The sequence below is a fragment of the Macaca mulatta genome, chromosome 12, assembly GCF_049350105.2.
Source record: "Macaca mulatta isolate MMU2019108-1 chromosome 12, T2T-MMU8v2.0, whole genome shotgun sequence".
NCBI lineage: Eukaryota > Metazoa > Chordata > Mammalia > Primates > Cercopithecidae > Macaca > Macaca mulatta.
The window spans coordinates 132,584,003-132,596,185 of NC_133417.1; the positions used below are offsets into that span (position 1 = coordinate 132,584,003).

The 12,183-nt window shown below is 39.0% G+C and overlaps 1 protein-coding gene and 1 long non-coding RNA gene across 14 annotated transcripts in view; one reads left to right on the forward strand and one right to left on the reverse strand.

The window, feature by feature from the left end:
* The window catches only part of LOC144333513 (uncharacterized), a 45,764-nt gene extending 41,192 nt beyond the window's left edge, over positions 1-4,572 (reverse strand). Inside the window, exon 1 of the long non-coding RNA XR_013402209.1 lies at positions 3,741-4,572. This is a non-coding gene — a long non-coding RNA (uncharacterized LOC144333513). The remainder of the gene's footprint in view (positions 1-3,740) is intronic.
* Positions 3,834-12,183, forward strand: part of MFF (mitochondrial fission factor) — a 33,041-nt gene continuing 24,691 nt past the window's right edge. For 7 of the 13 annotated variants that reach the window (XM_015111201.3, XM_028831165.2, XM_001110842.4 and 4 more), the window contains exons 1-4: positions 3,834-4,000; positions 7,301-7,412; positions 9,336-9,553; positions 11,119-11,288. In XM_015111201.3, the coding sequence (XP_014966687.1) occupies positions 9,373-9,553; positions 11,119-11,288 (351 nt within the window). In that variant the 5' untranslated portion in view covers positions 3,834-4,000; positions 7,301-7,412; positions 9,336-9,372. The remainder of the gene's footprint in view (positions 4,001-7,300; positions 7,413-9,335; positions 9,554-11,118; positions 11,289-12,183) is intronic. The other 6 variants (XM_015111202.3, XM_028831166.2, XM_015111205.3 and 3 more) reach the window with 1 other exon arrangement.

Consider the following 12,183-nt stretch of genomic DNA (forward strand, 5'->3'; position numbering starts at 1 on the left):
ATATACTAAATATAAATATATATTACATAAAATGAGGGAGTAGAGTTCCCATATAAGGAAGAGAAAATGCCTTTTCTCTGAGAATTGTCTACTAGACAGTGTTAGGTATTTTGAGCACAACATTGTCTCATTTAATTTAACAAAAACCAAATGATGCAGGAAGATAAAGGACAATGAGGTTTATGGGAAAAGACATCGGGTTTGGTAATTGGATCACAATCTTCATTTGAAAGTTATTTCAAAATGTTTTTCTTTGAGGGGAGTACAGGATTAAAAGCCAAATTGTAAGTAACAAAGAAGTGGAAAGGTTAGTGGAAGCAGGAGGAACATCATTTCTAAAGTTTTTAAAGGTTATGATTATAGGTTGGTGCAAAAGTAATTGTGGTTTTTGCCATTGACAGTAATGGCAAACTGCAATTACCTTTGCACTGTTGATGAAAAAAGTCAAACTCCATAAAATATTTTTAGAAATTTATTCTGAGCCAAATATGAGTGACCATGGCCCATGACACAGTCTTCAGGAGGTCCTGAGAACATGTGCCCAAGGTGGTCGGGGTGCAGTTTGGCTTTCCATATTTTAGGGAGGCATGAGACATCAATCAAATACGTTTAAGAAATACATTTGTTTGGTTCAGAAAGGCGGGACAACTCAAAGTGGGGGCTTCCAGGCTATAGGTAAATTTAAACATTTTCTGGTTGACAATTGGTTGAGTTTATCTGAAGACCTGGGATCCACAGAAAGGAAATGTTCAGGTTAAGATAAAGGACTGTGGAGTCCCAGTTTTATTGTGCAGAGGAAGCTCTCACCAGACTTTAGAGAGAGAGTAGGTTGTAAAATGTTTCTTATCAGAACTAAAAGGGTGCCTGGCTCTTAGCTGATTATCTCCTAGATCTGGAAAGGAAGGAAGGAAAACAAAGGGGAAAGGGGATTCTCTACAGAATGTGGATTTTTCCCACAAGAGACTTTGCAGGACAATTTCAAGGTATGGCAAGGAAATATATTTTGGGGTAAAATATTTTGATTTTCTTCCTTGTTATGCCAGAATCAGATTGGAAAGTAAGTCACGATATATAGGGTTAAATAAAACCCATCTGATGTGAATTTATGGTTTGGAGGGCATGACTCCCCAAACCCCTTAGACAGGAATTTGGGCAAGTTTAAAAAAATTGGAGCTTAGTCCTCAGAACCAACCTAATACATGATCTCCCAACTTGATCTCTATCTTCCCACAAAAGATTGACTTGGAATGACTGATTATTCCTAAAATCAGTCTATTCTTAAAGGCTTATTTGTCTCTGTAGGGTAGTTGTAAGAGTTAAAGAAAGAAGAGAGAAACACGAAAAGTTGCTCAACAGTCAAAGATAGGTTTATTTTGGAGAATAAACCTGAGAGGGGCTTCTGGCCGATTTCAGTCAGGAGCATTCTCTCTTACAGACTAAGAGTATTTAAGGGTTTAGAGTGAGAGAGCTTATCACAGGCTTGGACTGTTTCTGCGTGGAGGAGAAGTTTATCATGGGGTTGGAATGTCTCTGGTTGGAGGGGAAGGGTTATCTTGAGGCTGACATCGCTCCAGTCAGAGGAAAGGTTATCTTGGGATGGGCATGTGTCTGGTGGGAGAGGGGTTTATCTTAGGGTTGGAATGTTTCTGGTTGGAGGTGTCATTTGTGGTTTATGGTCATACTGACATTAGCCATTAGGTTAATGCCCTTTGGGTTGGATTTAGGTGGTTTTTGATCAAGCGACACTTTAAAACGGCAGGGCTTCTGCTCGGTCAATAGTAGGATATGCCAATCCAAAATACGGCACTTTGGCATAAAGATTATTTTCGAGTCAAAGGCACTTGAAAAAACAAAAGCAAATGCAAAAAAGAGCACTATGGCTTTCCTTTTTCCTTCCTGAAAGCAGGAGATAAAAATTCTGCATGAAAGGTGCCCTCCCTGTACAAAGAGGAAGGGAGATGTTCTCAACACCAGAGACACGGAGTCAAAGCTGAGCTGTATCTGCACAAATTTACGGATTTTTATTTGCACTTTGTTACAACAACCTTTATCTTCTTAGTCACTTCTGCATTAACTGCACTAACCCAAATTTGCTTGTTTTCTCACATTTTCACAATTTACTACTCTTTTTAGTCTTCCCTAGAAAAATGGAGACCCAAAAAGCACTTAGGGTCCAACTGTTAATTTGGGTCTCCATTTTTCTAGGGAAGGTTCCAATGTAAATGTAAAAATTACTAAATAAAAATTTGTATGCTTTCCTCCTGTTACGTTTTATGTCTCTATTTTACATCAGCGGAGACTAAGCTCTTGATTTTTTTTTTTTTAATCTTGCTCAAATTCCTATCTAAGGGGTCTAGGGAGTCATGCCCTACAATCCATAAATTCTCATCAGATGGCTTTTATTTAACCCTATATATTGTGACTTACTTTCCAATCTGACACTGGCATAACGAGACAAGAAACAAAATCAAAATATTTTACCCCAAAACATTGTTTTCAGTTTTTGACATATCTTGAAATGGCTCTGCAAAGCTGTCCTTTGTTGGGTGAAAATCTGCATCTACATAGAATTTCTATTAACATAGCTAGATGTTTCTTCCAGGTCCTCCCAATCCTAAACAGATTATGTAAGAGTCTAGCACCTTTTAAATATCTGAATAGGATAATTTGTCATTCATTGTCTGCAGCTACTATAAGACTTCAAAAGAACCTTGGTCTCCACAATCTTTTATTTTAACCTCAACATTTCCTTTCTATGGATCCCAGATCTCCAAATGCCAACCAGAAAATGTTTAAATTTACCTACAGTCTAGAAGCTCCTGCTTTGAGTTCTCCCGCCTTTCTGAACCAAACCAATGTATTTCTTAAATTTATTTGATTGATGTCTCATGCCTCCCTAAAATATATAAAACCAAGCCGTTCCCCAACCACCTTGGACATATGTTCTCAGGACCTCCTGAGGGCTCTGTCACGGGCCATGGTCACTCATATTTGGCTCAGAATAAATCTCTTCAAATATTTTACAGAGTTTGACTCTTTTCCTCATCAGTTTAATTCTTAGGCCCAGCAAAGACCCCAAGAGGGAGGAGGAAATATTTCACTTTCCCTACACAAGAGTTAGGAAGCTCAAGAACGCAATTCAGAGGGCTTCCCAAATCATTTTGAAGAATGGTAACATCTCTAAAGTATCGATTAGATCGCAGAGGAGTACGTAAGTCATGTGCACACCTTTAGGCGGTTGTGAAAACCAAGGCATATAAAATATTCCAGTATTTGGCTTCAGTGCGTTCCCAAGCTGACAAGCACGGTACCATTCTTCCCCGCTCTAAGCAAGGGCTTCCTGGGGGGAAGAGTCCGTGGTTGGGTGTTCAGAAGCAGAGAGCGCTCTCCCAAAGCTAAACGACGCTGCCAACTACTGTGAAACCTAACTTCCCCTCTCCTGGAATTCTCCTGGAAGACAAGGTCTGATCATCTGAGGGATTAAGAAGTATCAAATTGGAATGCATGGAATCACCCGCGGAGCTGATTTACATATGAGGATTCCTAAGCCTCACAGCACAGAAATTTTGATGCAGATGATCCTGAAATAGTTATTTTAATTGGCTACCGAAGGTTTACCTTGCAAACACCAGGTTCTTAAAAATTACAAAATCTAATAAAGCCGAAGGGTGAATTAAACTTAACCGCAAGAGGCGTCACCTGCTGTCAGCCCACAACAAAGATGTCTGCGCATCGCTTACCGTGGACCCGTTCCAGTGCGTGGGCCGCACGTCCGCCCTTTTCCGCGTCACATGACCACGAACACTCTTCCGCTACGGCTCCCTGAAGGGGCCACCCACGGCCTTTCGCGCTTCTGCCCTGGCCCTCTGCGGGCCGCTCCGCCGGTGCTGTTCCTGGGCGCCTCCGTGCTCTCGGCCAACCGCCTCTGAGAGCGCCCACTCGAGCGCCCCGGGAGCCGGAGGGCGGCGGTCCTCGCCGGGACCCTCCTGTGGGCCCAGGGGTGAGTGCTGACCTCTTCGCGACCCGCCGCCCGAGCTGGCTGCCAGGCCTAGCGCCGCCGCCGAGACCCTCCGGCCAACAGAGGGACCCGCGGTGGCCCGGGCCCCCCGGTAGTGTCTCCTTGACCCGAGTCCCGTCCCCGGGCCTCTTGCCTTCAACCCTGGTCTTTCCTCGTCCCCGGGACCTTGAGTCCCCGAGGAGAGCGAGGGAGAGAAGCGCCTTCTGCAGGTGTTTTTGGGCGAACCTCTTCACCCTGTGTGGTTCGGCGTCTCCTTTTGTGGATTAACCGGACTTTTCCGACTAGAAAATAGAGGTTTGGGAAGCAGCGGGAGTCCCGTGAGCGTGAACGCCGGGCTTTGTAAATCTTCACTCACCCTTCCCTGCCAAGTCCCTGACACCTTACAGGATGACCTTAAATCTGCCCTGTCTAAAAGGAGGTTTTTGTATTGTTTTGTGGCAAGTACATGTTGGAAAAGAAGGGCCTTGTTGGAAGCCCAGGTTGTGGCATCGCGGGTGGCTGCGGGCCACCCTGCCCGTCTGTGAGCATCCTTGCTCGCAGATGTGGCTGCAGGCGGTTGCTCTCGGGTTTCCTTCCAGGAGCTGGGAAGCCGGAGGAAAGCTGCGGTTCCTCTTCCGCCGGGCTTCTGACCTTCCTCTGCAGGACGTGTGCTACTATTATTATTATCGTAAAAGAACACCCCTGTCTACGTCCCACAAAGTTAGAAGCAAAGGGCATTCTCGAGGGAAGAGCACCCTTTCAAAAGTGACATGTTTTCATTGGAGAAGATTAAAGAGGGGGAAAAAAAAAAAAAAGCTTTCTGGCCCTTCTGCCCAAATATAGAACCATTTGTATTCAGGCCTCTCATCCACCGAGAGACTTAGAATGATCACGAATGTTTTCTCTCCCTGCGTGAAAAACATTTTTTCTGCCTCAATTCCGTTGGCTAATGAGATTCCCAAAAGAAAAACCCTTAGGAAAATTAGGACGATTTAGTTATACTTAGTAGTCTTCCCATGCAATTAAATTGCTTGGGGGACCTGCTATCTTTTGGTTTCAAAGGCTTGTATATTGGTTTTGCTCTTCTTTCCAAACGGAAATTGTGTTCTCTCCCTTCCTGTCTGATAGAGCTGCCTCCTTTCAGAATTACAAAGTGCAGTCCTCGCTCTCCTCTCTTCTGGTGTTGAAACTTTGCTGTGGATTCATAACCTTATTTTAAAGTTCATTAATATATAGTTTTCAAAGTTTGCAGTGACTTTTTAAATATAGTTTCTTCGAAAGAGAACTGAAACACGGTGTGCAGAGTGGCCCATCTATGTAAACTAGGGCCACACAGTAGGTGGTGAAGAACTGGAGGGTTTTTTTGGTTTTTGTTTTTGTTTGTTTGTCTTTGAGAAGTATATAAACATTTGCAACCACAGTCAGTTTGCCTCAAGTTGTTTCAGTTACTTCCTAGGCTTTCTGGCTTCCAGTGTTCTAATACAGAAAATGAGGAAGTTGGGCTAGAATCACTGTGTCCCAAAATTGGTACACTTTCCACTAGTGGCGTGTGACTTGACTCTAGGTGGTATGTGAATGAGGATTTTTTTGTAATAGGATGTCTTTGCAATCTGTATTTATATATGTACAGCCATGGTTTAAGGTAGTGATACAAAATTTTCTTTTACAATACTTTTTTGATTTTAAAAAGTCGAATTAAAAAATTAACTGTAGCAAAAAGTTAATGTACTCTGTGAATATGGGAAAAAGAAAAAAACCATGAAGTTTGTCTAGTTAGTTACTGGTGTTTGGAAACCACTGGGCTTAGAAGGTAGAAATCTGAAATCATCTGTGATTCTGAGAGATTTTGCCTCCTTTGTTATGTTATATAACAGAATCACGTACTGGTTGCCTACTGGATTCTAAGTTACAAAACTTCTGGAATTAACATATCAACACCAAATGATGAGAAGTTTATTTATTGCCAAAAGATATTATCAGAAATGCCACAGTCTAATGAGGGAGAAAAAATTAGATTTTGATTTGTTTTTAAGCAGAAAACCCAATAATTGGGATAGTACAGTGTTAAGTCTCAGCAGAAAAGTTCCGGTTGCTTTTTACATTTAACTAGTTCGGCTACAGGAGAATTTGGCTTTTTCCAGAAGTTGGCATTTCAGTATCCACCTTTATTTTCTAAGTCAATAGTTTTTCACAAACTCGGAGATTCTCCTAAGAAAAGATGTTGCTATAGAACGAAATATACTAGTGAGACCTATGAGACGTACTACTAGAAAGTTCATAAGACTGAAATGCAATGAATGGACTGCAGAGAAAGCACATTTCAAGGAGATACTGAGGTTCTAGCTACTTGCTTCTCGTTTATTATTATAAAACTTCAGTTTATAATGACCAAAGGCTATAATCTTTTTGAGGTAGCTCTTTTCAGTGTTAGTTCTGAATACGAGCTTTTGCTATGCTTGAGATACACACAAGTATTAGAAGAGCATCTCATCTAGAATGATGCACAAAAATTGATTATAAAGGTTGCCTGTGGGAACCTGGGTGGTTAAAGATAGGATTGGAAGTGGGACACTTCCTTTTCTCTGTATAGCTTGTGTGCTTTGTACCGAGTACCTGAGTTACTGGTTCAAACTTTTAACATTGTAAGTGAATGAAAATTTAAACAGGCCGGGCACGGTGGCTCACACCTGTAATCCCAGCACTTTGGGAGACCAAGATGGGAGGATTTCTTGAGCCTAAAAGTTTGAGATCAGCCTGAGCAACATAGTAAGACTGTGCCTCTACAAAAAATACAAAAATTAGCTGGGTGTGGTGGCATACGCCTCTAGTCCCAGCTATTCAGGAGGCTGAGGCAGGAGGATCACATGAGTCCCTGAGATCAAGGCTTCAGTGAGCAGTGATTGCTCCATTGCAATCTAGCCTGGGTGACAAAAAAAAAAAAATTTTACAATGCATTTGTTCCTCTTTAACATCTATGTGTACCTATATGCATATATACACATAAGTATTAAATTCATTTAAACTTACATATTTTTCATCTGCCGCATTTTTCTAAACACAAATCAGAAATAATGCCAGAGCTAGTCTTTTATATTGCCTTAACTAATGAATAGTCATAGGACCCCATCTGTGGAACTAAGATTGGTGGTAAGCTTCATTTTTTTCTTTCTTTCTTCTCTTACTGGTCTCTTGATGTCAGGTTGTACATCTCTGTGACTGTTACCATTTGGAGAATTTCCAATAATGAATCCCTAGTAGTGGTATCATCTAGTTTCTCAATTAGCCCCTGTTTTTCTTCCCCAGGGACAAAAGTGGCTCTCAATCCAGCACATGCACATTGAAGCAAGTTAAAGGATTTAATATGAAGCACAGAAGCAGATAGTGCCAAATAGCAAGCAGTAGTTGGTACACATTTGTGAGTAAAAATTGTCCCTTTTGGCTTACTTTCTTAGTCTTTAAATCGTCTGCATGCCAAATCCTTAAAGATCTATGTCCCCAGAGATTTTTTGTTAAAGAATAAAAGATGTGAGTTAGCAGTCATAGTTAAACCAGTTGCTGGGGCTGAGTGTCCTGAGAACCTCTAAGAACTCTCCTAGGCATCTCAGTGAGGCGGGGGCTTAGGGTGGGGCTATATCTCCGGCATGGAGTTTAGGAAGTACCTTAGCCGTGGTAAAGTCGTGTATACTGTGTTTAACTTTTTATGCCCTTTATTTATATATAATGTCTTTGTGAAAAATTGAGTGTAATTTCCATTTGAAGTTTACACTAAATTTCGAAGTTTATTTCTATTTAAAGAAACCATTAGACGTCACATTTGTAGGCTACCTCAGTTACATTTACTTTTTACCCTTTGTATTCCCTTCATGATTTCTTCATTTGGGCTTAGTCTTAAAAAAGGATTTTTTCCCCTTTGGTGTATGATGATTAGAGGAGTTTTATGGCAGTATTGTTTTTTTTCTAGCCCGACTTCACATTTGTATATATATTTGATACAGCTTCTCTGTATCCTGTTTGCAAAATCATAAGACAGTGACTGTGCTTGAAACTATGATTTTTGAGGTATAGAAAAACTCTTCTTAGGATAGATTTGAAAATTGGTTTCTCAAATCAAGCCCTAAGCCATGTTCAAATCCAAAAGTCATTTTAAGTAGATATTTACTTTTTTCATAGTTTTCTTACGAAATGAATTGTTGAAATACTGATTTTTATTCTTTCTTTTTTACAGCTGGAAAAACAGTGTCCGTGTTATGTACACCTCCAAAAAAAGTTTAGATGTGTAGGGGAGTTGTTGTGTAAACTGAACTACAGGGTAGCAGTATTTTAATAGCTATTATAGACGTGTATTTACTGTATTAAAATGATTAAAAGAACGAGCAGTGACACACCACTAGGAAGGTCAGTGAAATTTTATTCAGTTGAGCTGGTATTACAGGTTTGAGAGACAATGGCTTCAAAGCTAACCATGTTGTTCTACATATTTATCAGCATTTGTATTGGTGGCAACATTCTTTCTACTGCATTAAAAAAAATACACATGTAAATATGATATTAAATACAAATTAATAGTGTAAAACTTTCAATTCCTCCAAAAATGAATACAAACATGAGGATTTATTATTACAAATTCTAAATTTGGTATTCATTGCATCTCAGTCATTAAGAGAAGTTTTAATTTGTATGATGTGATTTTCAGGGAGTTGCGTCTTCTTTTTTAGTAAATTCAGAGTTAATTTTATGCATCTGTCATTTAAAGGTTTTGAATAACCGATGCATTTGTCATTTAAAGGTTTTATTTTTTCATGCTTGACAGTGATTTTTAATTTTTAAAGTCCAAGCAGCTTTCCCTCAAATTGATGAGGAAATTTAAGTTTAAATTTTATTGCAGGCATTTTTTTAGTTACAAGCAGCATGCGTATTTATCTATGCAGAGAGAGTGTGTGTATGTATGTGTATGTACACATTTGTGTTGTAATTCTATAATAATTTTAAAAATTTACTGCTAAGCAATATCAAGGTACAATTTCAGCTGATAAGTAAGAAGGCATTTTGTTGAGGAAATCATTTTCTTTCATCCTTTATTTTTGCTTTGTATGTGTTCAGTACTTCCAAATGAGAAGTTTCCTTTCCTCAAGGTACAGTTTCAGCTGATAAGAAGGCATTTTGTTGAGGAAATCATTTTCTTTCATCTTTTATTTTTGCTTTGTATGTGTTCAGTACTTGCAAGTGAGAAGTTTCCTTTCTCTCTTTCTATAAGGTATTGTCTTCTAACTTCGCTACTCTACTTAGAGGAGACTGACATTTTAACAGTCAGCCCTGTCTTTAAATTTTTCTCCCACAGGGTGAGTGGGGCAACATTTCCTTCTCCTGCTGCTGAGATGGCAGAAATTAGTCGAATTCAGTACGAAATGGAATATACTGAAGGCATTAGTCAGCGAATGAGGGTCCCAGAAAAGTTAAAAGTAGCACCACCAAACGCTGACCTGGAACAAGGATTCCAAGAAGGAGTTCCAAATGCTAGTGTGATAATGCAAGTTCCGGAGAGGATTGTTGTGGCAGGTATTTCACCTTTACTTAGAAGGTTGCCCGTTAAGTCTTTGTTTTGTATGTTTCTATGAAAACTTGAGTTTTTCTAAATGTTATTTAGAAAAGGAGTTGGAAAATGCAACTTTATGCTTTTGAAATTTCCATTCATTATTATAGTCTGAATTTCAAACAGTATTTTTTAGTAATTCAACTAATTATTGAGGTTTTATACACATAAAATGTATACATTTCTTTTTTTTTTTTTTTTTTTTTTTTTTTGAGACGGAGTCTCACGCTGTTGCCCAGGCTGGAGTGCAGTGGCACGATCTCGGCTCACTGCAAGCTCTGCCTTCTGGGTTCACGCCATTCTCCTGCCTCAGCCTCCTGAGTAGCTAGGACTACAGGCGCCCGCCACCGCGCCCGGCTAATTTTTTGTATTTTTAGTAGAGACGGGGTTTCACTGTGGTCTCGATCTCCTGACCTTGTGATCCGCCCGCCTCGGCCTCCCAAAGTGCTGGGATTACAGGCTTGAGCCACCGCGCCCGGCCAAAATGTATACATTTCTAAGTGTGTACTTGATGAGTTTTGACAAAAGTAAACACCCATATAACCACCACCACAGTCCAAATAGAGACCATTTTTGTTGCTCTACAGGGTTCCCTTGTGTCTCTTTCTCACTCAGTCCCTTCCCCTCAACTCTAGGCAACCATAGTCTCCTTTCTATAGCCAGAGACTAGATTTGTCTTTCCCAGAGTTTCATGTAAACGGAATCATAGAGTATATACTCTTATCTGGCTTCTTTTGTTCAGTGTAATGTTTTTGAGATTCTTCTGTTGTTGCATATATCAGTTATTCATTCCATTTTATTACTGAGTAATATTTCAGTTTGGATACACCATAATTTGTTTATCCATTCATCTCCATTCATTGATTACTTTTTGTTTGAAGCTGTTAGGATTAAAGCCACTGTGAATATTCAGGTTCAAGTCTTTGTGAAGACATATGTTTTCATATCTTTAGGAGTGAAATTGCTGGTTTATGTACTACAAGTTATTTTAAACTTTGAAAGACTGCTAAACTATTTTCCAAATTCTAGTACGGTGTTGCATTCTATCAGTGATGTATGAGTTTCAGTTGCTCCACATCCTTGCCAACATTTTGTATTGTCAGTCTTTTTAATTTTAGCTGTTTGAGTGGGTGTGTAGTGCCATCTCGTGATTTTAATTCTATTTCCCTGATTATTAATAATTTTGAACATCTGCTCTTGTGCTTTTTGGCCATTTATATATATTCATTGTGAAGAGTCTATTCGAATGTTTTGTCAGTTTAAAAAATTGGGTGTTGTAAGAGTTTTATATATTCTAAATATCAGTTTTTTTGGTTATATATCATGCATTGCATAATTTCTTATTTCTGTACCACAGTGATAAATATTAGTGAAATGTCAGTACGCTGGAAGCATATTTTGAAAGAAACTAATGCTCGTTGGGAGGTATAATTCAAAAGCAGAAGAAGGTAAATACATTTTAACAAAAAACACTTGTCTTTTTAAAAAACCTCCCACTTTTCTCTTCTTTGTCTATTTTCTTAACTCCTAGGAAATAATGAAGATGTTTCATTTTCAAGACCAGCAGATCTTGACCTTATTCAGTCAACTCCCTTTAAACCCCTGGCACTAAAAACACCACCTCGTGTACTTACGCTAAGTGAAAGACCACTAGATTTTCTGGATTTAGAAAGACCTCCTACAACCCCTCAAAATGAAGAAGTAAGTAGAACTTTAATATCACCAGAATTTGAAATAATGTAAACAAAGGTAAAAGAGAAGAGTGAAGAGGCTTTATCATATCCTTAGCAATATGTCATGAAAGCTTTCCATATGGAACATTACTAATAATTCTAATTTACAAATGTGGCAAATAAGTTATTATGCTATTTTTAAAATTTGAATGTTATATTTTAGGAAAATGTAAATTTTGTGGAAAGTATTATTAAGTTCCTGTGGTTTGAAGAAAGAGCCTTTATGGGTAGGTGTTACTTGTTAAATAATAAGAAAAAGTTGGGAGTTTAGCAATAAAAAGTAAATGTATCACTTTGTTATAAAATCAGTCTAGCAAACATGACAAAGAAAGCCCTTTTTCCCTTAACACTACCCATTCTCGCTTCTTGATTAAAAGTTTCTACTGAGTTAGCTCCTATACTGCATTATATTAATATGCCAGTTGACCTAAATGTAGCAGTGTAGACTAACAAGGTGTTAGTAGCAGAGTTCAAATCCTGCCTTTGCCATTGACTTACAGCTAAGCTTTGAAGCTTCTTTGCTGTGATGATTTCTGGAGTTGCATCTTTTTCATATACCTTCTGAACTTCCAACATGTTGTCATGAAGCTAGTGTAAGACAATGTACAAACGTATGTTTTTATTAATGATGGTATTGCTTGTGTCTGGTTTCATTTTGCATGTAGTCCTTTCCAAAGAGGGTAAAGTCCGCCTACTGTCTAGGGCAATGCAGTTTGCTAGGACTAGGTTCTTAGATTATAAGTTTCTGCTGAGATAATTGAGGTAATATGCACACAGTTTGGATATTCTAGGTATTTGTTTGGTGAAAAGCAATAATCTGAGACTTTACATGACAGAAAGGCACTAAGACGCTTGGAGAATTG